The sequence below is a fragment of the Cucurbita pepo genome, chromosome 17 (genome assembly GCF_057944985.1).
Source record: "Cucurbita pepo subsp. pepo isolate OVF chromosome 17, ASM5794498v1, whole genome shotgun sequence".
Classification (NCBI taxonomy): Eukaryota; Viridiplantae; Streptophyta; class Magnoliopsida; order Cucurbitales; family Cucurbitaceae; genus Cucurbita; species Cucurbita pepo.
Window position 1 is genome coordinate 12,722,103 of NC_141814.1, and position 24,661 is coordinate 12,746,763.

Sequence of the window (24,661 nt, forward strand, 5' to 3'; positions counted from 1 at the left end):
GGGCCCCAAAGGGGTGGGTGGATTGTGAGATCCTACATCGATTGGATGGGAGAACGAGTGTCAACGAGGACGTTGGCCCCAAAGGGGTGGGTGAATTGTGAGATTCTACATCGGTGGAAAAGGAGAACGAAACATTTGGGGTGTGGAAACTTCTCGAATTGTTTTAAAAACCTTGAGAGGAGATGATAAAAAAATAGTATTGGTGTAACTGGTCATGAGTGTTGATAATTTAATTATGTAGTTGTATTGGTGTAACTGGTCATGAGTGTTGATAATTTAATTATGTAGTTGGTATGCCCGTATAAATTAAAACGTAGAGATTGCAATATTTATCGAAATTTAAATTTAATCAGATAAAATTAAAATTTTAATTACCATAAAATTAGGAATTTAAATTAATTTTTCAAAGATAATTAAATTACAATATACCATTTATATAACATAATACCAATTGGAAAAATGCAAAAAAAAAAAAAAAAAAAAAAAAAAAAAAGCAAAAAAAAACCCTAGATCAATCCATGCTTATGCTCTGTAAAATCAGCCCATTTTGTCGAATAAAATAAAGAGAGAGAAACCCTGCATAAACCCTTTTCCTCTCACTCTCACGTGCTCCACCCTCCTTCACGCCGGCTCCTCCAACTTTCAGCAGCGCCGTGTCGCCGTCGCCACTGCCGTGTCTCTCCTGTTCAGTGGAGCCGCCGCTTCCCTGTTAGCGGGTACTTCTGATGTTCTACTCTCTTGTTCTTACCGTTATTCTCCCAAATTAGAACTGCGTTGTTTATAGTAGAATAGCAACGAAAAGAAACCAGCCTTGCGGCAAATTGGGACTTCCCGAACTGCCGTGTGCTACCCTCTGCATTTTTGTTTCTTGCATATGCATTGAAGTTTTGTGTATGTATCTGTGGTCTCTTCTATAAATTGCCTTGTTTTTGTTCTCCTAAATCTTCAAAAGCTCCACCCACCATGAATTTTCCAGCATATCCATTTTTGTTTATATGTCGAAGTAATCTATCGTATACCAATTTGCCAAATAATTAAAAGGTCGCACATATTGAAATTAAATTAGTGTAGCCAAATTTTTTTCGAGATCTTATGCATCCATGGCTGGTTGTTTCTGGCTCCTTGCAATGCACACACCACACTCAATGGATAGCAGATACGTTTTTTTTTTCATTCTTTTCTATCTTGGAACAAGAAGCAAACTATTAATTGATTTATGAAAAGATAGAAAAATGCTCTTTTTGATAGTCGTTATTATAAGTGGAGGCTCCTTTATCAAATTATCTTTTAATCCCTTGTTTGTAACAGTTAAACAGCTGCTCTCTTCTCAGCTCTATCCATAGTTGCGTCACCTGACAATCAACCAGAGGTTTCTTAGTCCACTGGATAATCTCGCTATTTCTCTATTCCCTGTCTCCCCCTCTATGCTATAAGCTACTGTAAGTCTCTTTTTCTCCTTTTAGCCGAAAGGCAGAAATCAGTTAGAGGAATAGTTAATTATTCTTGTTTTAAGGACTCTCTGCTGTAACCATCTGTGTCAATTCGTTTGGTTGCAAATTTGTAATGTCCATTGCAAGTTTTTTTCCTTCTCTGTCTGTTCGTATTTGTATGATTTTTATATTGAATTGAGATAATCTTATTGATTATCTATGTTTATATTTTTGTTCTCTCATCCCCTTTTCAATGTTGCTTGTTTGATATATATATATATATATATATATATATATATACACACACACACACATATATATTCTCATATGAATGGGATTATCATTCCCTTTCTTTCGCTATTTTTTCCCCTCAGAAAGTGGGATTTTTTCAGTGCAATATCACTAGTTTCTGTCTTTTGTGACTCCTATTATTTTGCATTCTGATTCTGCATGCAGCAAGCAGATTTGGTTCTTTAGACTTACCGGCAAGTTAGGCAAGGGATTTTTTATGGGTTGTGGCTGCTTGTATATTCCCTTTATTTGGCGATGGTGTTATCTAAAAGCAGTTGATGCAAGGGTGTGATTATGGAGGATTAGAACTTATCGACTAGCGTTGAGGGGATAGAAACTCCACACCTGGGTTTAAGGTTCTCCTTGGAAACTGACAAGGACAAGTAAGCGCTAATATTATGTCATCTCCCTAGGGTTATCATTTTTCTTTAATATATATATATATATATAATATATATATATATATATATTCTGAAGCTCAACTTTTTATTCAATGGTAGTAAAATATATTGGTTACAAGTCCTTAAATATTATGCTACTAGAATATCAAACCTACCTTGATGCATTTATGAATAATAGTGAATTCTAATCTCGATAGTAAACTAATCCAAGTTACAAATAAAGAAATATGCTACAAGTCCCCCGAAAAATTTCACCCGTGGGTACAATTTCAACATTTCTAGACCATGAAATTCAAATGAATTAATTTTGTCTTGAAGTTATGTTCTGAGAAAAGTGGAATGGAAATCAAATCAATTAAATTCTTTAACAAAATTGGTTCTAAATGTACTTTAATATGAGTGAGATGGTAGCTGATTTGAATTTTCTTCCAGGACACTCATTCAAACTTGGGTCTTATGGATACGATAAATGCAAACCTTGAAGCTAAGCTCAAAGAGCTACTATTTAAAATTAACTCTTTGGAGATTAAGATATGCTCAGATGCTACGAAAGAGTTCATAAAGTTATTAAAAGGGGAGATTGGGTGTAAGTTGCTTCATTTATATGCAAAGACTTCTCCCAAGTGCTCAGAACTTTTAGATGCCTGGAAGCTCCAACGGGGGAAGGCTGGAATGCGGTATATATTTTCATTAGTTTCTGCCATTTTGAGTCATCCTGATGGAATTTACAGTCTTAATGACTTGGAGAGAATATCAACTAGTCGTGTTCTTGACATGATGGCCCGATCACTTGTTGAAGAATGTTTGGGAGACATAAATAGTGAACTAGGTTCCCAAGAGTTAAAGCACAAAAATGCAGCTCTATTGTTGATGTCTTCCATTGTTCGGCGTGGTTCACGTTTGGCTTCAGGAGTTGCAAAGAACTTTGATTTTAAGCTTCGTGCATTTTCCAAGCTGACAGAATTTAGACAGAAGCCAAATCAGAAAGGATCAAAGCAATCGTCAAGAAAGTTGTTTATTGGGTTTGCTATGTCATTTTTGGAGGTGGGGAAGCCTGAACTGTTGAGGTGGGTCTTGCAGCAAAGGGAAATGTATTCTGGTGTGCTTCGTGGACTGGCAAATGATGATGAAGTGACTATTATTTATGTTTTATCCACATTGAGGGACAAGGTCCTTGTTGAGGAGTCACTGGTACCTCCAGGTCTTCGAAGTGTGCTTTTTGGAAGTGTTACTTTGGAACAATTGGCCACCATATGTGGAAGAGAGAATGGTGGTCCTGCTGCAGAGGTGGCTTACCAGGTTTTAACTATGGTTTGTACTGACCCATGTAATGGGTTAATGCCAGATCTGAAACGATGTCCAAATCCCTTAAAAGGTAATCCAAAGCGACTAATGGACCTCATGAAGAAGTTAAAAGCAACTGGAGTTATTTATCATAGAGACTTGCTTTTGGCAATTATTAGGGGGCAGCCAACTTTCTGTTCAACTTACTTGGAGGAATTTCCTTACAACCTTGAAGACTTTTTATCACCTACCTGGTCAGATTTCTTTTTGCAACTATGTGACTTATGACCTTGTGTACTTAATATGATGGCTTGTATATGTGATGGCACTTTTCCAATTGCAGGTTTTCTGTGGTTTCTCTGACAGTTAAGTTGGTTTCTTCTGTGAGCAATGGCCTGTCTATTGGATCTATTGATTCTCAATCAGATGATACTACTTCATTGGACAATGCTTGTGTAAAAAACATTATAAGGTGTCTCTCTTCTCGGCCATTTAGTCGATCAGTAATCAACAAAGGTTTGCTTCACTCAAATATTCTTGTAAAGCATGGCACTCTACGACTTCTACTTGAGGCATTGAAGATGGTCAATTCTTTTTTTGATGTTCTAAACCAAGCATCTTCTGGCAATAAGCAAAAGATGTTGTATTGGCTGTCTCTAAAGCAGGAATTGCAGAATGAAGTTCAAACTTTGCTCCCTGATTCACAAGTGCTACTTACTCTACTTTCTTCATTCACTAGCCAATCTAGAGTTCAAGCAGTTAATTTGAAAAGGGCCTCTGGTCTGGAATGTAGCTTCCATGGTGTTAAAAGGTTAAAAACAACTTCACCAGATCATGACACTGATATTGTTGTTAGTGGAATTGTGTCAGCTCCAGAAATTGATGAAAAAATGATGGATGTCTGTTCGGTAGAGACATCAGAGAAGGAAAGAGAACTCATGATTTCTGTTGCTGAACTATGGGATTTGGATCCATTGACAACTCTTGTTGAAGTGAATGACGTAGAGATGTACTTCCACTCAAAGATATTGGATGCTCTTACAATTTATCATGTAAGTTTAATTTAAGAGAATGTTGTGATCTTTAAAACTCTAGGACAACTTAAGAACATATCCTGTTCACGTAAGGTTGTAAGAGAATATTGTGATCTGATACTATAATCATGTCTCTCTGTGATATAAAGAAATAACTAATATAGTGGTAGAACTAAGATACTTCTTTGGCATCTTGGCTTTGTAATTAAATGGTTATCCTGCAATTTTTGGAATTAGTTTTTTGAATTTCTTATTGGTATTTATTCAATTTAAATGTTGAACATGGATTTTGTATGATGTTGGCAATCTTTTTGTTTTTAATCAAAGATGACTTCGGAGATGGTCAACTATAGTCATCAACTCAATCAGCTGATAAATGCTCTTGTATTCAGACAATTATAGAGAGAATAATGCTTCCATTTGGAGGGACAATTGATATACTAGTAATGTATAATATGCATATATTCAGACATTTATAAAGAGGATAATGCTTATATTTGGTTGATAATTGATATACATTTTATGTATGATATGCAATGTCACTACTCATTATTGGAGCTCTATGTTGTTGTCCCTCCTTGAGCTTATCATCTTTCATGATTTTTATTTGAAACTTCTTTTTTGCAGCAAAGATTGCCACATACTTTGGAGGGATCGTTTGAATTTTTCATCAGTCTTCTTGGAAATTCTTTACTATTGCCCACTATTGTGCAGCATTCTTTGCTGTCCTTGCTGATTGAATATGTTCCATCATCATCAATGAGTTCAACGCACTTTAGAACTCCACCAGGGATGTACAAGCATCTGCATTCATTTATGAGCTTGTTCATTCAATCACCAGACGGGGACATAAAGAAAAAGGCATATTATCTGGCCCAAGCTTCTATTCTAAGTACTGGTGCTCTTGACCAAAATGTATATGAAGTTGGATCATGGTTTTTATTTTTATTGAATCATGATCAACGAACATCTCTTATGGAACTTGAGACAGAAAGTTCAGAGAATCTAATTTATACAGTAATTTCATTCTTATGTGATGCCATTTCCACTGTGGGGAATAACTTATTCAAATATTGGGGTATTGTGAAGAGTTACATCAGCAATTTAAAAGATGCCAAAGGTAATTTGTAAGTCATACGCAAATTTTGTCCCCTGATGGGTTGTATGTCTCCCCTCCTATACATTGACGTGAATAAAGTTGTTATAGACAGAATATACCTGACATTGATGTGAATAAAATTTTTATAGACAAAATGTACCTGTTTAATTTAGCTGGAGTTTGGATATTTATATCGGATTCAGAAGGTTGGATATCTGATCTTGATTCTTGGATGTTAGCTTTCAGAGATCAAAAACAGATCTCCAGCTTGTATATAGAGCCTTCCTTACGGTGAACTTTTGGTCCATGCTTTTGCTTTTTCCTTATTATGAATCTTATGGTGTGATTAGGCTAGATCCTTGAATTGTATATTATATCTATATCTATCTATCAATCTATATTTTAAAATATTATTGTGATTCTGGTACCATGATTTTTCACTTCATTGGGACCACAATATTGATTTATTCATGCATCTTTTTTGAATGTCTAATATTGCTTTCCACTTTGACAAGGACTATATAGTTTCTCTTCTGAGTAGGTCAAACATTTCAATAGCTTTCAATTGTTACTTATAAAGAAATTTTTTTATTTACTCCAATAAAAATAACTTCAGAATGATAATATCGACCTGACACCTATCTCAGCCTCTTCATTTTATTTAATCACATATTTTCTAGATTAAGTTGATAAACCAATTGTGGAGACGCTTGACATTATTTTAAAAAATAATTTTTATGTTACAATTTATTCTTGTCCAGTTTTCCTTAGCATTTGAAATGATCTTTATACATTTAACCAAAGATGGTTGGAACAAAATTTGTTTGGCTAATTCAGTTTCTCAGTCTTGGCTTTTAATTCCAGATAAATATACATCAGCTTATATATATTTTGTGTCCATCGTGTGCCAAATGACTGAAGCATACACTTTCTGTCCGTCATTTTATTTTTCTTGCAGATGTCTCACCAAAGTTCAGCCCAATCATCGTATGTGTTCTGCAGAAGTGTCTAAGGTTGCTCAGCTCTGAATCTGTAGCCTTCACCCAGCTTGAGAAAGCAGTTATATCTAATTATGTGAGCAGTACGCTAAAGTATCTCTTGCAGACTCAGGTGCACATTTTTTGTTATGAGATTTCTACTTTTTAGCGGTTAGGTTGTTTAAAAGTCTGACCTCAATTTTTATTATAGGTTGATGCTCTGTTACTGGCTTCAGTGATTGAATCTATCTTGTCTGAGGTATTTGATGACCATGGTCCTTTGGATGTGGAATCTGGAAGTTCTAACTGTGAGTGGAGACCATTGAAAAATTTATTATTCTTCTCCCGCAGAATGTCTACTACGCATACTGAGGATGTTTTTGCTGGTCATTGTCATTTAATGAATGATGAAGAAAAAATTTGTAACATGGAGTTCGATAAAATTGATGCATACTCCACTGGGTTTTCTACCATTTTGAAGAGAACACCTTTTCATGTTCTATTTCCTGTAATCATGTGCGCTCGTGGTCCCAGTTCTCTTATACTTCCGAAGATACAAGATTTGCTTCTGCTAAAACTAAATGAGTTGACATTTGATGACCTTCTATTATCGTATCTAAGGCTTGTCCTATTTTGGGCCTATCAGATACGAATCTCTTATAGATTTAAGCCTATAGTTGAACTTGAGCAGCTTTCCCAAATTTGCTTTATGCTTCTTCAGAACATCTTGGCTAAGCTGCTAGCTTCAATAACTCATTCTGGCACTGCTGGAGATTACAAGGGCTCTCTGTTAAGGCTAGAGGTTCAAGATGTAGCAGAAACCATATTCTCTCATCCTGCTGTAGTATCATCCTTGTCCTGTCCCCTAAACTGTCCAGGGGACTTGATGAATGATGCTATTAATTTAAATTTGGAATCTTTGGTTCAGTTGTCTGGGAAGAGTGTTAACACATTAGATCGTCACATTGTCAACTTATTGACCACTTTTTGTGAGTATTTTATAACCTCCTGTGATGGCCTAGATTCAACATTCAGAGAGATACTGAAGACTTTTAAGGTTCTCATACAGAAGCTATTTTCTGAGTTCAGGGACCGTTTTGATCTCTTTATTGATACAATGGACCTGATACCACTTCTGCCCCCGTTTTTTGCTTTACATGCTTTAAATCATTTTATACCTCCTTTTGATCTTCTTGAATTAGCGACTTGGCTATTCAATAGAGTATACATAAAGGACTTGGCGGTACAGAAATCTGAGATGGCCCAAATTCATGGGCTATCATTTGGATTTGGCATTGCTGTCATTTCTTTAAGAGAGGCCACAGGTTTTTTGCAGTTACCACTCTCTAGAAGATTACAGTACAATTTATTCTGGGAAATGGATGAGAAGAATGCATGTAAAATCATTGATGAAATTTACACTAAAACAAAAGTGTTTGCAATACATCACAAGTCAGAGTTTGCAGATACATGCTTGCTTGAAGTGGTTAAGACTATTTGTGCAAAAAAATCCATGCTATGTGATTATTTTGATCAAATACATTTAGCAATGTTCAGATTTATAGTGAACTTATCAAGTGAGTTGGTTTCTTATTGCATCTATAGGACCAATAAAGAAAAGGCTAAATTGTTGTTTATTCTTACTGAGGCTAGCTCCTTGCATCTTTCAATCTTTGGTCTCTTCATTGTGGATGTTATGAACAAGAATTCCATGGACATTGAGAGGGAAGATACTTTGAACTTCCATTTTTCTGATGAGGAATTTTTTATGCTCCTGCCTACTTCTCTGTCATACTTGAATTCAGTTGGTGTGAAGTTTGGAAAAAATTGCTGGTATAATTTCAAAAGCTTCTCTTCAGTATATTCAAGAATTCTGTTTAAAGGTTTACGTAAATGGAAGAGATTCGTGACCAAAACTATTTTCTATGAAGAATTTGGTGATTTAGTTCCATCATCCACTCAAGAATTTATTGATCTTGTTAATGACAGTCTCCTTGGAAAAGCAGTGAGTATGCTAAGGCACCACTTTGCATTTAGTGCAGATCTGGTGACAGTGAAGAAGCGATTGAAAGTATTTAGTTGCCTTATTCCAGCTTCTTGTTCAACTGATGAAGTTTTAGAATTTGAGGTTGATGAACTTGATTCTTATTCACCTAGTCAGATATTAAATTTTCTCAACAAGGTTGTTGCGAAGATATCATTTTGTAGGGTGTTGCTATTTCCAGAAAGCTGCAGCATTCAGTCTTTGCCAAAAGAAGACGCGAAGTCATCAGAATATTCTTCAGCAAGGTCAGATGAAGAAGAATCCTCAAGATTGCAGTACTTGAGTATTTTGGTGAACATCTGGCAGTGGATTGTGAAAAGATTTTCTTTTATCTCCGATATTCAAGAAAAACAAATGGACAACTCAAGATTATTCAGATACTTGGAGCTTTTCATACTGAACAATATTCTTGAATTAAGCACAGAAATGCATGATGAGCTTGTCAAATTATTATCCATCCCCTTTCTAGAGCAATTAATGAGATTTTCCCTCTTATATAGGTTTGAGGATCCAACAACATTGAATATTCTTTATAGCATTCTAAATTTGTTGTCTGATGGAAGGTTTGCAGAAGATGTATATTTGCAGCTGCTGCTTGCGCACTCCCAGTTTGCTCCCACTATCCATTCAGCTCCAAAACCATCTCATTCGATTGAAACTTTTTTGAGGCCAATGTCCAGCATACTAAGATCACTTGTCATACCTTCAACTAATCATTGGGAATCTAATTGGCACGAAGATTCAATAACCACTCGGGTAGACTTGAAACGCTCGGTAATTGTTAAGATGGTTCATGTACTTGTGCACAAGCAGGTATGTCAAGGTGGTTATGGAAAAGATGATACTGTAAATTTCAAAGAACTGCATTCACTGCTTCTGTCTTCTTATGGTGCCACTATCAGTGAAACTGACTCTGCCATCTTAAAGACATTAAATGACATTGAAACTATAGTTGGATCAGATGTGAAAAATCTAGTCCAAATGGATTTTTTATGGGGAAATGCTGTATCGAGAGTTTCAAAAGAACGGCTTCTAGAGCAGGAATCTTCTTCAAATATCGGGAATGATGCTGAAGTTCAGAAACAGTGCCGCAAAAATCAGTTTAGAGAAAATATTCCTGTCGATCCCAGAATATGTGTGTCCACAGTGCTATGCTTTCCTCCTGATAGAACTGAATTGGATGACGGACTACACATGAAGAAGTATCAAATAAAGAATCTAGATGATCTCATTAAGGTGAACAATAATTTTATTATCCTGTATTGACACAAATCAAAAGGCTTCATTTTACAATTTCTTTAATACTTTTGTGTTCAAAATGAATACTTAAATGCATTGATGCAGGGAAATTTTCACGATACTGAACCTGAACAATATGATCCAGTTTATGTCTTGCGGTTTTCAATTCATGCTCTGTCAATTGGTTACATCGAAGCTTTGGAATTTGCTTCGATGGGTTTGCTTGCAATTGCATTTGTTAGCTTGTCTTCAGCTAATGAAACATTAAGAAAATTAGGCTATGAAACTCTTGGGGCACTAAAGGACGCATTGGAGGTAATTCTAATATTCTTCTTAAATATGGTTTCTAGTTGATTTATCGTGCATGCAATGCTTGTATTGATGCTTGAAATTTGGTACCGTGTATTCTTTCTAAAAACACATGTTTATCACTTCAGAAAAAGTTCAATAATGTGAAAGCAATAAATGCTAACTTGGGAACACCTATTAGAAAAAGTTCAATAAGGTGTTCAATAATGGAACACCTATTAGAACTCAGGAAATATGTGAAAGCAACAAAACAACATTTAGAGCGTAATATTAGAGTTCAATTCAGCTGGAATAAGGTCTATGCTGCTTTGCATTTCTTTGGCTCTTGTAATTGGTTACTTGCTTTAGAAAAATGCTAACTTAGGAATTTGATTATATGCTATATTTTCATTAATGGAATCCGAATGACGGACAGCTTGGGATTGTTTCAATTATGCTTCACATGGGCTCAAAGGGTGAAATATAAACATATTTAAAAGCAGTTTGTGTCATGGCTGATATTAACGGGGTATTGAGGCACTAAATAACACTTGTTAGGTTTAAAAGTTGGTTGTCAATGTGAGTTCTTTTTTAGCCAAAGAAACAACTTCCCTGGATAGAAAGGAAGGTGGAAAGGATGATGTCCAAGTCTACCCAACCGCTGTCAAGAAAGATTATTGCACCATTGGATTTCACTTTATTTTTCTCCTTTTAAGGTTTATGACTATTTCCTCCAAGTGTTTACAACTGGACCATTTTTTGCAGAACGGTAAGCGGAGAAAGGGTACCATGAGACTACGGCTCCTCTTAACATATGTGCAAAATGGCATTGAAGAGCCATGGCAGAGAATTCCTTCCATCACTGCGCTTTTTGCTGCAGAGGCATCCTTTATTTTGTTGGAACAATCCCATCATCATTATGCAGCATTAAGTAAATTTTTGGTGCGATCTTCCAGGATGAATAGGAAGGTAATACTTTTATGAATTATATATGACTTGGATTTTTTGACATGCCAGTTATATGTCTCTTAAAATAAAAATTCAGTGAGAATATGTATAATGATGATAACACACACACACACACACACAAAAGAAAGAACGAAAGAGAAAAAACAAAGAAAATATAAAGGAAAAAAGGAAAAAAGGAAGGAAAAAGAAAAAGAAACAGTTTTGCAGACAATTCATATTCTTCATTGTTGCCATTAGATTTTCCTTTGCACATTCCATATTTCTGGCATACTTACCTTAGACTTCATGATAGTTCATGGCTGAAGCCTAAATTTCTTTTGCCCTATTGGCAATTGCAGTCGGTTCCTTTGTTTAAGAATTTTCTATGGAGCAGCTCCGTAAACTTCAAATCTGAAAGGTTATGGATGTTGCGCCTACTTTATGTGGGGATTAACGTTGATGATGATGCCCGGTTATATATCAAAAGCTCAATTCACGAGGATCTGCAGAGCTTTTATGTTTCCTCTCTTTCAGATAATGAATCTAAGGAGCTTATCCTTCAGGTAAATCAAGTTCATGGTATTATTCATGTTCTTATTCATGTTCTTATTCATGTTCTTATTCTTCAGGTAAATTAAATCTATGGAGCTTTTCAATGTTCTTATTTTAATTAAATTGTTAAAAGTATTATTTTGGTCTCTATGTTTTGGGTTTCATTCCATTTTAGCCCATGCACTTTCAAATGTTCAATTTTAATCCATGTACTTTCAATAAAGCTTGAAGTGGTTTCTGTTATCTATTTATTGTTAGCTTTTCTAAATAAAAAAACTAGTCTCTATTAGTATTTACTCTATAAAATTTGGAATATGTTCACATTGTCTCTTATTATGTGAAAATTATTATTATTATTTAATTATTTTCGATAAAAATTAACTCTGAACTAATGGTAGAGACCAATTTTAAGCATTATTTAGAGTACTAGGACTAAAATTGGACGTTTGAAAGTATAGAGAAGAAATCAAAGTACATGGACCAAAATCGTATTTTAACCTTAAAAAAAATTTTCTTGATTGTTATCTGGTGTGTGCTGCATAATTTTCATTACTGGGTGTGCCATTGTATTTTATTTACTTGTATATGTTGATTTAATAATACAGTACATTTTAAACAAGTTCTACTTAAAGAGCAATTAATGATTATATATAAACAACGATTAAAGGAATGGTTAAAATAACAGCAAATAAGGGAAACAATTTAAAGCAGAAAGACCCACGATTTCTTAGAGACCCATTGAAAGTTGTAAAAGAGATGGGAAAAGTCTTGTGGAGTTTCAAAGTTCCTCTGGTTGAATGCTATTAGATCTATTCTTTGGATGAATGCTATTTGGCTTTTTACTATTTTGGCGTGGACTTTGTTGTCCTGAGAGTTTTTAAATTATTCAACTTATGTTATCATCCTCTAAAGAACATGTCAAAGGTTAGACTCTCTTTCTCTCTCTTTTGAGATGGTGAGGGTGGAGGGGAGGGAGGGTTCTTTGGCGATATATTGTGATTGTTGTAGCTTTCACACATTTTTTCCTATATCCCCTTTTCAGGTTTCTTTTACGTTTGGGCTTTTATCAGCAAATTTAATGTCTTCCGCCTTATTGACATTCTAGGTAATGAAGAAGTCTGTTAAGTTGCAACGGATGGCATTTTATTTGGTGGAACATGGTCTATTTTCATGGTTATGCTCTATCATTTCAACCTCTAGCAGGAGACTTAATGAAGATCAGAAATCCTTTTTTTCAAAGCAGCTGAACTTGGTATTAGAGGTAGCAATTTTTTATTTTTTATTTTTTTTTCATTCAGGGTTTAATAGCTTCACTACAGTCATGACCCATGTGCTTTATTTTTTCACTAATACTTAACCGTGCGATGTGCGCTTTGATATAATTAATGGATTTTATACCTGAAACTGGATTCGTGCTCGATTAAAATTAGAAGAGTTAGGTTGCAATTAATGGAATACCATCTTTTCCCTTGATCAAATAAATAAACTTAAACCAATATCTCTTTTTCTTATCTATGTTTCTGGATCCAGGTTGTAAATAATGTCATTTCATTCCGAAACATCTGTGAGTGGTTGCAAAAAGATGCCCTTGAGCAGCTAATGGAATTTTCATCTAACCTTTTCAAACTCTTGCTTGGTGGTGAGGAATCGCCAATAGAAGGGGCACTAGTTAATCGAATGTTGCAGATAATAACATCCGTGCTCAGAATATCACAGAAAAGAAAAGTTTACCAGCCTCATTATACGTTGTCAATTGAGGGCTTGTTTCACATTTATCAGGCGGTTTACAGATTAGATCGTACAAGACTGGGTTCAAATTCAGCTACTGGGCTCAAATTGATACTCATGAACATTCCACAGAAAACGCTTCTAAGCATGGTATCTCTCTCTCACCAAAAAAAAAAAAAAAAAAAAAAAAAAAAAAAAAAAAAAAAAACGAGTCCTTGATTTATTTACTTGCATTTAGTAAGTGTTTTGTTTATCTTTTCTTTTTCCCGTCTTGAACTTGTATTAGTTTGGCTTGATGAAGCGAGTTGAAGAGTGGGGAAGTTGTCTTTTTACCATCCTTTATCCACGAGTCTGATGGACTTAAGCCCGTATCATTTCTTTTAATTATATTATATATAATCGATATGCTTCATGATCCTTCATAGTGTTTCATTTGTCTCATTTTTTTCATCTTACACTTGAATTATATGTTTAATTTTTACTACGTTTTATGTTAAAATTATCAACTGGTTCTTTGATTTCTTGCAGGGTCTAAAGAAGTGCTCAGATTTTCTTTCATGGGCAATTTCCACCGCTTTAGAGTCTGATTCTAGAATGATAGACAAAGAATCTCATTTGGGTTTAATGAGTGAATCTGATGAAGAGCATTTTGACGAATCCTTGACATCAAAGCTTCTACGTTGGTTATCTGCTTCTGTAATTTTTGGAAGGATTTCTTGGAAGCTTGATAGTTTGAACCTTGCCACTACAGAAAAACCGAGTGCTGAAACACTCTACTCTTTATTAGAACATGTTAAAAATACGGGAGATGTCAGTAGTCTACATGAATTTGGTTGTGAGGAGCTCTTAGCCGCAAATATCTTCTATCTCCAACAACATCTTAAGAGTAGTTTCATGGTGCTCCCGGTGGTGATATCTGCCCTTTGTCTCCTCCTTTTGGATGCTCTCATTTCTGCAGGTATATTTTGAATGTCTTAAATTCTTTAATTTTTTTTGTTGCCATTATATTATCATTTTGATGTCTTTATTGGAGCAAACCTTTTATCCTTCCATTAAACCAGTGAAATTCATCTCAGCAACCTAGAAGCACAAACACTTCATTGTAGGCCAAGACACTGCTATTTTACATGCTTTTTTTAATTTTGGACATGGCAGGGGAAGTTTTGAAACAGAAAGGAAAAATCATTTAAATTTAAACAAAAAATAACAAAACAAAACAAAAAAGATAAAATATCGTGAATCTAAAAACCCTAACAAGTAACATCACCGACCATCGCTACCAGCCACCATTTCTCTTCGTCACCGGTTGTTCACCAAAACTTAATTAACTCGATATTTGATACTTTTTAGGGGAGTATATTTAGTATTTCATGTGAACTTTATATATATTTTAATAACTTTATGAACTTTCCTTTTTTGGAGACCTTGTTCTCATTTTCTCATTTGTTCATTCTGTTTCCGAGCCGAAGGATTCAGTTTAAGGCTGATCGGTAGTATAAGTATTGTGTTCTTATTTATGAGAAATTGTCAAAATAATAATTATTATAACGTTGCAAAAAAGGAAGTAATTAGTATTATATATGTAATGCTAGCTGTTTTAGTCTAATTTGTTCTTTTGGATATCATGAAAGTGCATAATTTCTTAGGTAAATCCAAGAGCATTTCAATTGCTTTACTACATTACTTTGTTGTCTCACATCTTGTCTGATACCTACTTTTTATAACGGATCAGGTCTCTTTCATAGTCATGGAGCTGATTTGGCACAACTGTTGTCAAAGATACGTTGCCCTGAAGAAGTAAATCCTGCATGGAGATGGTATGCATATTCTATCCTCTGCCCTTTCTGCTTGACGTCTTTCCAGCTTACCCAAACAAGAGATCCAAAGTAGTTATATTCTTTTTAGAAGGCTCAGTTTATTCACAGTCGTATTTAAGTGACTGCCATTTTGTCTTGGATATATTCTGCATTGCACAAAGTATGCTAGCTGCTAGGAGCCAAGGACTTTTGGGTTCAGTGTTTGGAAAAAATGAAGAAAAAAGGAAGAAATTGTTCTGTTCTGCTGAGTCTAATAGCAAGTTATCAAGAAACCACAATGTCATGAAATCCTCCCCAACCTTTCCAATTTCTGAACCATGATAATTGTTGAGGAGAAACATTTCGGTAACGGCCCAAGTCCAAGCCCACCGCTAGCAGATATTGTCCTCCTTGGGCTTCCCTTCAAGATTTTAAAACGTGTCTGCTAGGGAGAGGTTTCCACACCCTTGTAAGGAATGTTTCGTTCCCCTCTTCAACCGATGTGGGATCTCACAATCCACCCCTTGGGAGCCCAGCATCTTCGCTGGCTCATTTCTCGGTGTCTGGTTCTGATACTATTTTTAATAGTTCAAGCCCACCGTTAGCAGATATTGTCCTCGTTGGGCTTTCCCTTATGGGCTCCCCTCACGGTTTTTAAATGTCTCTGCTAGAGAGAGGTTTCCACACTCTTCTAAGAAATGTTTTGTTCCCCTCTCCCACCGACGTGAGATCTCACAATTTTTCTCCTTTTAACCTGTAGTTCTATAGTGGCAATCTTTCAAATTTTCAGTTTTGAAATTTATTTTTGATCTTTTCCTTTCAGATTTACTTTCCATCTTTCTTAATCCTAGTTGGATCAAATCTACATATGTTCTATGGTGCATTTTGAACATAAACAGCTTCTTCTTCTAAATTCAACTGATTGTGATAGCTTAAGACAGCTTCGAGTATGAATTTGCTAGATAAAAAGGTTGGAAGACAGTTAATCTGCATTCAAATTTGTAATCCACAACATTTGTAGAATCTTATGATATATTATGAAGTTAGAAGAATGGAGGATTTAATTTTCATTATTAAGTGGGCTCTGAAAAGTTGCTTGCAGAAGAAATTAAAATATAGTCTGTCTAATTTTTTTAATATTCTCTTGACTGTGCTCTCTATCTTATAGACCGATCTTTTGATTTCAGGACGTTCTACCAACCATGGAAAGATTATAGTTTAGAATTGACAGATTTGCAGAAGATTGATGAAGTCCATGCTTGTCAAACTCTTCAAGTAGTTATCTCAAACATTCTTAGTAAGAAGCCTCTTGATCCTCAATCTTTGTTACCTCAAGATACTGAGATTTCTCGAGTATTCGAGTGGGAGAGAAATCTCGTAAGAACGCAAAATTCAAATCCTTAACAAAAAAGGTCAGTTTTCATTTGAATCAGTGGCTCATTTTTGTATACATAGATAGATAAAGTTAGTGTTGATCATTGTTCTGGAGAGTAGGAAAATAGATATGCGTATCTGATTTAGATCTATACAGTCGATACGAAACAAGAAAAGAAAAAAGTAGAATTTTTTGATAAATTCCAACATAAATGCTCTGCTGTTGAAGAGAAGACGCAGGAAGACATATATTCTTGACTAAGAGGTCATAGATCTGAATCTCGACACTATCTCGCCCAACTTTAGTTTAACGATAGTGAAGGATCAGGCAACAAGGTTTCCTTAGTATAGTACTAGTACCTCTTATGGTCGGTGTTTACTCTTATCTCGGCATTTCTTTTTTGAAATGCCATATTTTGATAGAATTTGATTAATGATCACATTGTGTAATTGTGAAATTAGTGTTTATCACTCTGTTGTAATATTTGAAAAGTTCTTTCACTAAATAGAGCTCTACGGTAACTTCTCAATCTATTTTCTAATATCTAGTAGTGTATAAAGTTGGTTTGATACCGTATTGCTTAAATATCGATTGCTATTAAATTATCGTTTAATTAAGTTCTTTCATAAATACATACATATAAACCCACAACCGACCCCGAAATGGCGTTTCCAATTACGGCAACCCCGGCCTTATCCGACGAGCCCGCCGGCGCAGATGCAGGAGACGCGCTGCCGTGAGCACGTGGGGGAAGACCAGCACCACCCTCCATATGAAACACCGACACGCTTTTCCAATGCAAATTAGCTGGTATGATCTCTGGCGCACCAGTTTCCGGGTGGACCGTCGGTCCAACTTGCCAGACCTGGTTCAGCGACTTAGCCTTCGCTGGAACTCCCACGGTAGCGAAGATTGTGAGTCGTTCGTCAGCGAATTCAGCGGGACGGGGAAGGAGAGCGGTGAGGAGCGGACGGAGGAGTAGGAGGAAATGCTGAAGGGGTATGGACGGAGGGGACGTCGCCGGAGAGGGTGGTCATGAGGGTCTGGGCTCCAGACATCCCGGTGCCGGTGGGGTTAACGGCCCAGGCGACCCATACGAGGGAGTGGGGTGACGGCGCAAGGAAGGCGACGGAGAGAGAGAGGAGTCTTTGTGTTTAAAAGTTAATATATTTATATATAAAAGTGAGGTGGAGAGGGACTAGGGTCACACGACTAGAACCCGTCTCTCGACGCAACGAGGAACCATCGTCCGGGTCTCGTCTCTCGACGCAACGAGGAACCATCGTCCGGGTCCCGTCTCTCGACGCAACGAGGAACCATCGTCCGGGTCCCGTCTCTCGACGCAACGAGGAACCATCGTCCGGGTCCCGTCTCTCGACGCAACGAGGAACCATCGTCCGGGTCCCGTCTCTCGACGCAACGAGGAACCATCGTCCGGGTCCCGTCTCTCGACGCAACGAGGAACCATCATGAACATTTTGAATTATAAACCTTCCATTTATTTTAGTGTTAGCAATGACATTACCAACAAGAAATAAAGAGTAAGAACAAAATAGCAAATTATTGAAAAGAATATATTATTATAATTCCCCAAAATAGACATCTGTAAAATGAGACTCCATTTCTCCCCAAAATATTTAAAAGGAGAAACTAATAATCCCCCAACTAAACGCAACTAAACCCACAACAAACCCAAAAATTCCGTTACCAGTCCCATCAACCCCACTCTTATCCGACGATCCCGGCGCAGAGGCAGCGGCGGCAGCACCGCTACTTTCACTAACCCCAGCATCCTCCGGCGCCGAAGCAGGAGAACCAGCACCCCCCTCCCCATCAAACATCAACACGCCTTTCGCCTTCAAATTAGCCGGCGCAAAATCATGAATCTTCGGCGCATCAGTAGCCGGATCGACCTTAGCTCCAACTTGCCACACATGGTTCACCGACTTAGCCTTCGCCGGAACTTCCACAGTAGCGAAGATCGTGATTCGTTTATCAGCGAATTCAGCGGCAACATTCCAGACAGGGAAGGAGAGCGGCGCAGGACGAACGGAGGAGTAGGAGACGACATCGAAGGTACGAACAGTGGGGGTATCACCGGAAAGAGTAGCGATTAGGGCTTGGGAACCAGACATACCGGTAGCGGTGGGGTTAATAGCCCAGGCGACCCAGCCGACGGAGTGAGGCGGAGGGGCGATGAAGGCGAGGGAGAGGGAGGAGTTTTTGGGGTCATGAGTCCAGTGGATGAAGGCGTTGAGGTGGGGGAGGTCTTGGCAATGGGCGAAGGTGCGGTTGGGGAAGGATTGGGAAGAACAGGTGAGGGAATGGGCGGAGGAGAGGAGAAGGGCGAGGAGGAGGGAAAGGAAGGGGATGAAGATTTTACAGAGGGACGCCATTGTTGGAGAATTTTGGGGAGAAATGAAGAAAGGAAGAAGAAGATGGGAATGGAAATGGTGTGTTTGTGAGGGAGAAGGAAATGGGTTTTTAAAACAACAATGATGAACAGATCGTTGGGGAATATCAGTTTTTATCTGCCTAAAATCAGGTATTTAATGCTGACTTTTTATTTATTTATTTTTTTTTTAATTAAAATTATATAAAAATAGTATGTTTATTTTAAAATATTTATATATTTATATTTAATAAAACCTTAAATCTTTAAATTATGTTTATATTTAAATTTCTAAAATACAATATAAAACGGTGTCGTTTTGGAGTGGAATTATTTAACTTTTTTTTTTCTTTTTTTTTTTAATTATTATTATTGATTGTTTAAAACTATATATATATATATATATATATATATATATATATATATATATATATATATATATAACAACTACTCTAATGCGGTTCCATGAGATTAAGGAAGTTATCTTGTTACCACTCTGCTCCGAACTTTGGACATGGTCATCTCCTATAGTGTGACGAATGGTGTGTATAGAATGAATTCATCGTCATATGGTTGACTGAGGATTACTAGTGATTTAGACTTCATGTAGGGACGTGTGTGGGTATTTTTGTCCCCGTAGGATATGTTGCTCAAATTTTAAGCAGATTAATATTGGGATTGGCTCAATTTGTCGAATTAGGAGCGTAATTAGCTTATGATCTCGATAAAGCTACTCATAATCAATTGGCAAGAGGTGAACGACTACGTGAGTTGCTCAAAGAATCCCAATGTGAGTTACAACTTACGATCCGAATTGAAGATGAATTTAAAGAGTTGGGTTACTCTTGTGGGATCGCGATCCTTTGTCCCAACAATTGTAGCACGTGTTATGCCTTAGGATAGGTTCGAGCGAATGAATGTTTGTTAATTCTTCATATTTCTGTATGATTTCCGAAAATTTAATTTCTACACTTTGGATTGTCAAAAAAAAAAAATAATTAATTAATTAATTAATGTTTTTTTATTTATTTCGTATTTAATAGATCTCTAAATTTATCGTGCATTTTAGACTTTATCTTTCAATTATGTTCTTAAGAACATCGTATAAAATAAAAAGATTTAAAATTATATATTATATATATATATATATATAATAGTTGAACTGATTAAATTCGTATTTAATATAAAAATAAAAATAGGATGAGGCAATAATGATGTAACGGTAACGTCATTGAGAAAAATATTAATTATATAAATATTTTAAATATTAATTAATCTATTATATATTTTATATTTAATAAAACCTTAAATCTTTAAATTATGTTTATAGTTAAAAAAATTTAAAATACAAAACAAAACGGTGTCGTTTTGAGCGGAATTATTTAACTTTTTTTTAATTATTATTATTGATTGTTTAAAACAATATATATATATATATAACAACCACTCTAATGCGCTTCCATGAGATTAAGGATCGTTTTGCCACGTGTCGTAAATCGACAGCCTCATGTTTTTGTTTCTTTTTTATTTTATTTTATTCTTTAATTATAGCATTATCTGTTCCGTCGCTAAATTTATTAAAGCAATATCTTTGCTAATTACTGCATTCTGACAGACGCTAATTTCAGCCCCAAATACATCCCCACAGACCTCACTTCGCTCTTCCATGGCGTCTTCTTCTTCTTCCTCGAGTTGGGGGTTGTGGTTTTTCCTCTTCCTTTCTCTGTTTTTCTCTCTAGGAGATTCTCTCACCTGTTCTTCAAGGAAGTTCTCTAACAACAATCTCTATTCTCACTGCTCCGATCTCTCTTCCCTGTCTGCTTTCATTCATTGGACTTACGATTCTTCCAATTCTTCTCTTTCTGTTGCCTTTGTTGCCAAACCTTCCACATCCGCCGGATGGATCGCTTGGGCTGTCAATCCTACTTCCACTGGTATGGCTGGCTCTCAGGCTCTCGTTGCCTATCTCCAAGGCGGCGTTCCGGTTGTCAAGACTTATAATGTTGTTTCTTACGACTCTGTCGAGCCTTCCAAGCTTTCTTTCGAGGTTTGGGATGCGACGGCGGTGTTTTCCGGTGGAGAGTTGATGATTTTCGCGAAATTGAAGGTGCCTGAGGCGGCTACAGCGGTGAATCAGGTCTGGCAAGTTGGACCGTCTGTTGATGGAACGGATTTGGGCGTTCATGAGTTCAAACCTCCCAATCTCAACGCTAAAGGAACCCTAGGTTTGTCTGGCGGCGGGACAAACTCCGCCTCTAGTGGCGGGAAAATTGATTCGCGAACCATGAGGAAAAATGTACGATGTCTACGGAAAATCTCTGCCCTAATTTTTCTCGGATTTTTTCTAATCTTTTTTTTCATTCGGACTTTTTTCTCTGCGTTTGATTTTTCAGATTCATGGAGTTCTAAACGCAGTGAGTTGGGGGCTTCTGTTCCCAATCGGAATCGTTATTGCGAGGTACCTTAGGGTTTTTCCGTCGGCGGATCCAGCGTGGTTTTATCTTCATATTTCGTGCCAGATTTCCGCGTACGCCATTGGAACGGCTGGTTGGGCGACTGGATTGAAGCTTGGGAGTGAATCGGAAGGGTATGTGGTTTACGATCACCGGAACATCGGAATTGCTCTGTTCTCCATGGCATCTTTGCAGGTACGTTTTCACGCGAATCGTTTTTTTCTGCTCAATAAATAATTAACTCTGTTCGGAACTTTCTCTGCGTTCTGCAAAATTTCCCAGAAAATGATACGTTCAGTGAAGAACAGTGAGATAAGTAATTCGATGGTTGTTGGAAAAAAAAAAAAAAAAAATTATATATATTTAAAAATTTTAATAAAAATTAAAAAAAAAAAAAAAAAAAATTCAAACACCAATATTCTCAGTCTAGTTTTTATAGTTCCTTATTTCTGGGCTAGTTCTCTCAATAATTCTCGAGAATTTTTCTAGACTAGCTTCTCAATAGTTCTCAACAATACTCTCCTCGAACAAACTACACCGTAGAGTCTCTTGATGCCCTCTTTCTTTATAGCTCTCAAAAAGTCTCCCGTCAATGGAGGCTTGACTCCTTCTTTAGAGTGAAGATTTGAGGACTCTATTAACATGACTAAGTTAAGGACATGGTTTTGATACCATGTTAGTAATCGTGAACCTTATCTACTTTGAACACTTATGATTTTGCTTTTAGTTTATTCAAAATATCTCGATATTATTAAAAATGTGTGGTGCAGATGTTGGCACTGTTTTTGAGGCCGAAAAAGGAGCACAAATACAGGATATATTGGAACATATACCACCATAGCATAGGATACTCCATCTTAATCCTAAGCATCATCAACGTGTTCAAAGGGTTCAATGTGTTGAGCCCCGCCCACAAGTGGAAACTCGCCTACGTGGTGGCCATCGCCGTCGTCGGCGGTGTTGCTGTCGTCTTGGAAGCCGTTACTTGGCTCGTCGTCTGCAAGAGGAAGCCCTCTACCTGAACCCCTTCTTTTCCTTTTCCTCTTTTCTTTTTTTTCTTTTTAAATTATTATTTTTATTTATTACGTTGTTGTGAGGTTAATTATCGTTATTATTAGTTTCCTTCTCTTTTTCTATTTATAAAATTACATTGCCTTATTTATAAAGAAAATAATAATAATAATTTATAATGAACAGGCAAAAGTAAGGGGTTGTTGAAATGGTTAAATCTAAATTTGTTGTATTCCAAGTGTTGGGATTTGATTGGCTAACTGCACTCAAGTGCTCCTAACGATGCTAACCATTCATTTTTATTTTTATAAAGTGCAATTTTTTGTCCTATTTTCCTTTTTTTCTTTTTTAATTTAATTTTCTTGTTCCTTTTTCTTTTCCTATTCTTTTGATGAGGAAAATATTAAATTTGGAAAAAAAAAAAAAAAAGCCCTTTGTTAGTTTATGGGGAATATTTAACTCTTTATTATTATTATTTTTATTGCGTTTCTTTATAAAAAAAAAAAACATTATTTAGACCAAAATTTAAATTGTTATAGACGAGACAGAGATAAAATCATTATTTGCAATTAAGTCGAATGAATTTTGTTGATAATACATCAAATCCATTGAATAGTTAGTTCATTTTTAGTCGACAATGTGTTAATTTCTTACCAAAAAAAATCTCCATTTAATTTTATTTAACCTTATAATGAAAATAAAAATTCAAATTTTTTAATTTATTAAATAATATATATCTCGAAAGCCGAGATAGGGAGGGGTTAGGCAAAAAGTCAATAACTTAGTAAATTATTTATTTATTTATTTATCTACCTTTAATTATTAAAGAAACTTTTTTTTTTTTTTATTCTTTATCCAACTTTAATTATTAAAGAAACTTTTTTTAATATAAAAAAAATGATTCCCATTGGTAAAATTCCTCAATTCTTTAGTTTAGTTTATTTTAATTGTCCGCCCATAATTATTTATTTTTTAATTTGAGGTATCAACCCCATGATTTGTTAAGAGCTAAACCAGCCACTCTAATTAGTGTTAAATTAACCATTAATTATGTTTTACATCTGTGACTCACAAATGGAACACAAAACTTCCATTCAAAAATATTAAAATTGAAAAAAATTAAGTAATAGAAACTAATTTTTTATGTTAAAAAAAATCCCAGAATTTAAAAGATAAGATAGAAGGAAAAATCAGTTTTTTAAAAGTAAAAGAGACACACACACACACACACACACACACACACACACACACACACACAAAAAAAAAAAAAAAAAAAAAAAAAAAAAAAAAAAAAAAAAACATACAAAATTTATTTTCTTTCAATAAAAAAAAATATATTCCAATAAAGCTACATTTAAAGAAAATAATAAATAATGGAAAATGAGTTTTAGCCTTTATCACCAACCTTTACCAATAATTAAAGTTTTCATGCATGCAATTTTTTTTTTAAATTAAATATTCATCCACTTTATTAAAGTATATTCGATATCATCCTTATTTTCTAACTTCATTTTTTTTTTAGATTCCAGCCCGTCTAGGTTAAGAATGAAAAATAGAAATAAAATTGAGAAGATACTAATTCTCATTGATATTCATAAGCTTAAATAGGATACAAGCTAGCACCTAATACGTACTAACGAGAAAAATATAAAATAATTAAATATTGAGAATAAAATAAAATATACTGTAAATCAAATCATAAATAAAGAATATAAAGATATAATATCTAAGATATATTCCATAAATAATATATGCTCTAAATATTATATCTCAATAGTCTAGAATTTTAAAAAAGTAGAGTCATAATAGGATTTCGATAAATAATTTAAAAAAAGTTATAAAAAAAAACATTATACTAGAGTTATTTCAATAAAAATATATAGTGAACAAATTAATTAGAAAATGAAACTATCCACCATATTCAATATATATATATATATATATATATATATAATTGAATTAATTATAGTTCATAAATGTAATGAAATAATTAATAGAGTTTGATACATTTGGAAGGATGTGATGTGATTGTGACTTTACCAAAGCATTGCTTGCAACTCCCAAATAACACAACTACAAAGGGACTCATTTATTGCCCTTCATACACCTCTCTTTCATCACACAAAATTATCACAATTTCATCCATAGATTTTGTATCCTTATAGATATGTCATGTGGGATTGTTTTTTTATGGGGGACTTAAGGAGCTGAACCCACCGAAAAGCTCAATTCTTACTCGAGACACTCGTTAAGAGGTCGACAAGTGCACGATCCATTGGTAAAGAAGCATTGTAAGCTTGAGAAGTTCCTTTTGTTGCA

General features: G+C 35.4%; 3 protein-coding genes across 3 annotated transcripts; 2 read left to right on the forward strand and 1 right to left on the reverse strand.

The window, feature by feature from the left end:
* Positions 1-544: 544 nt before the first annotated feature.
* On the forward strand, positions 545-17,027 carry LOC111778739 (uncharacterized). Its single transcript, XM_023658712.2, has 16 exons — positions 545-716; positions 1,309-1,439; positions 1,887-2,104; positions 2,555-3,660; positions 3,750-4,458; positions 5,068-5,560; positions 6,498-6,649; positions 6,728-9,796; positions 9,905-10,114; positions 10,853-11,056; positions 11,395-11,598; positions 12,693-12,848; positions 13,118-13,465; positions 13,844-14,273; positions 15,048-15,132; positions 16,299-17,027. Exons 4-16 carry the CDS (start codon positions 2,579-2,581, stop codon positions 16,513-16,515), a joined length of 7,359 nt encoding a protein of 2,452 aa, XP_023514480.2. The 5' UTR covers positions 545-716; positions 1,309-1,439; positions 1,887-2,104; positions 2,555-2,578; the 3' UTR covers positions 16,516-17,027.
* Positions 17,028-18,102: 1,075 nt separating this feature from the next.
* Positions 18,103-18,956, reverse strand: LOC111778738 (auxin-induced in root cultures protein 12). Its single transcript, XM_023658711.2, has one exon. It carries the CDS (start codon positions 18,880-18,882, stop codon positions 18,124-18,126), a length of 759 nt encoding a protein of 252 aa, XP_023514479.2. The 5' UTR covers positions 18,883-18,956; the 3' UTR covers positions 18,103-18,123.
* Positions 18,957-20,512: 1,556 nt separating this feature from the next.
* On the forward strand, positions 20,513-22,489 carry LOC111778737 (cytochrome b561 and DOMON domain-containing protein At3g25290). The gene is made up of 3 exons (XM_023658710.2): positions 20,513-21,174; positions 21,272-21,526; positions 22,102-22,489. The coding sequence occupies exons 1-3, from the start codon at positions 20,545-20,547 to the stop codon at positions 22,351-22,353; spliced, it is 1,137 nt and encodes a 378-aa protein (XP_023514478.2). The 5' UTR covers positions 20,513-20,544; the 3' UTR covers positions 22,354-22,489.
* Positions 22,490-24,661: the final 2,172 nt, after the last annotated feature.

Bases quoted from the DNA above. Each gene is read 5' to 3' on its own strand.
- LOC111778737 (XM_023658710.2), top strand. From the start codon at position 20,545: ATGGCGTCTTCTTCTTCTTCCTCGAGTTGGGGGTTGTGGTTTTTCCTC. The intron at 21,175-21,271 runs GTACGATGTCTA...TTGATTTTTCAG, and splicing joins CGCGAACCATGAGGAAAAAT to ATTCATGGAGTTCTAAACGC. The intron at 21,527-22,101 runs GTACGTTTTCAC...TGTGTGGTGCAG, and splicing joins TCTCCATGGCATCTTTGCAG to ATGTTGGCACTGTTTTTGAG.
- LOC111778739 (XM_023658712.2), top strand. From the start codon at position 2,579: ATGGATACGATAAATGCAAACCTTGAAGCTAAGCTCAAAGAGCTACTA. The intron at 13,466-13,843 runs GTATCTCTCTCT...GATTTCTTGCAG, and splicing joins AGAAAACGCTTCTAAGCATG to GGTCTAAAGAAGTGCTCAGA. The intron at 15,133-16,298 runs GTATGCATATTC...TTTTGATTTCAG, and splicing joins GTAAATCCTGCATGGAGATG to GACGTTCTACCAACCATGGA.
- LOC111778738 (XM_023658711.2), bottom strand. From the start codon at position 18,882: ATGGCGTCCCTCTGTAAAATCTTCATCCCCTTCCTTTCCCTCCTCCTC.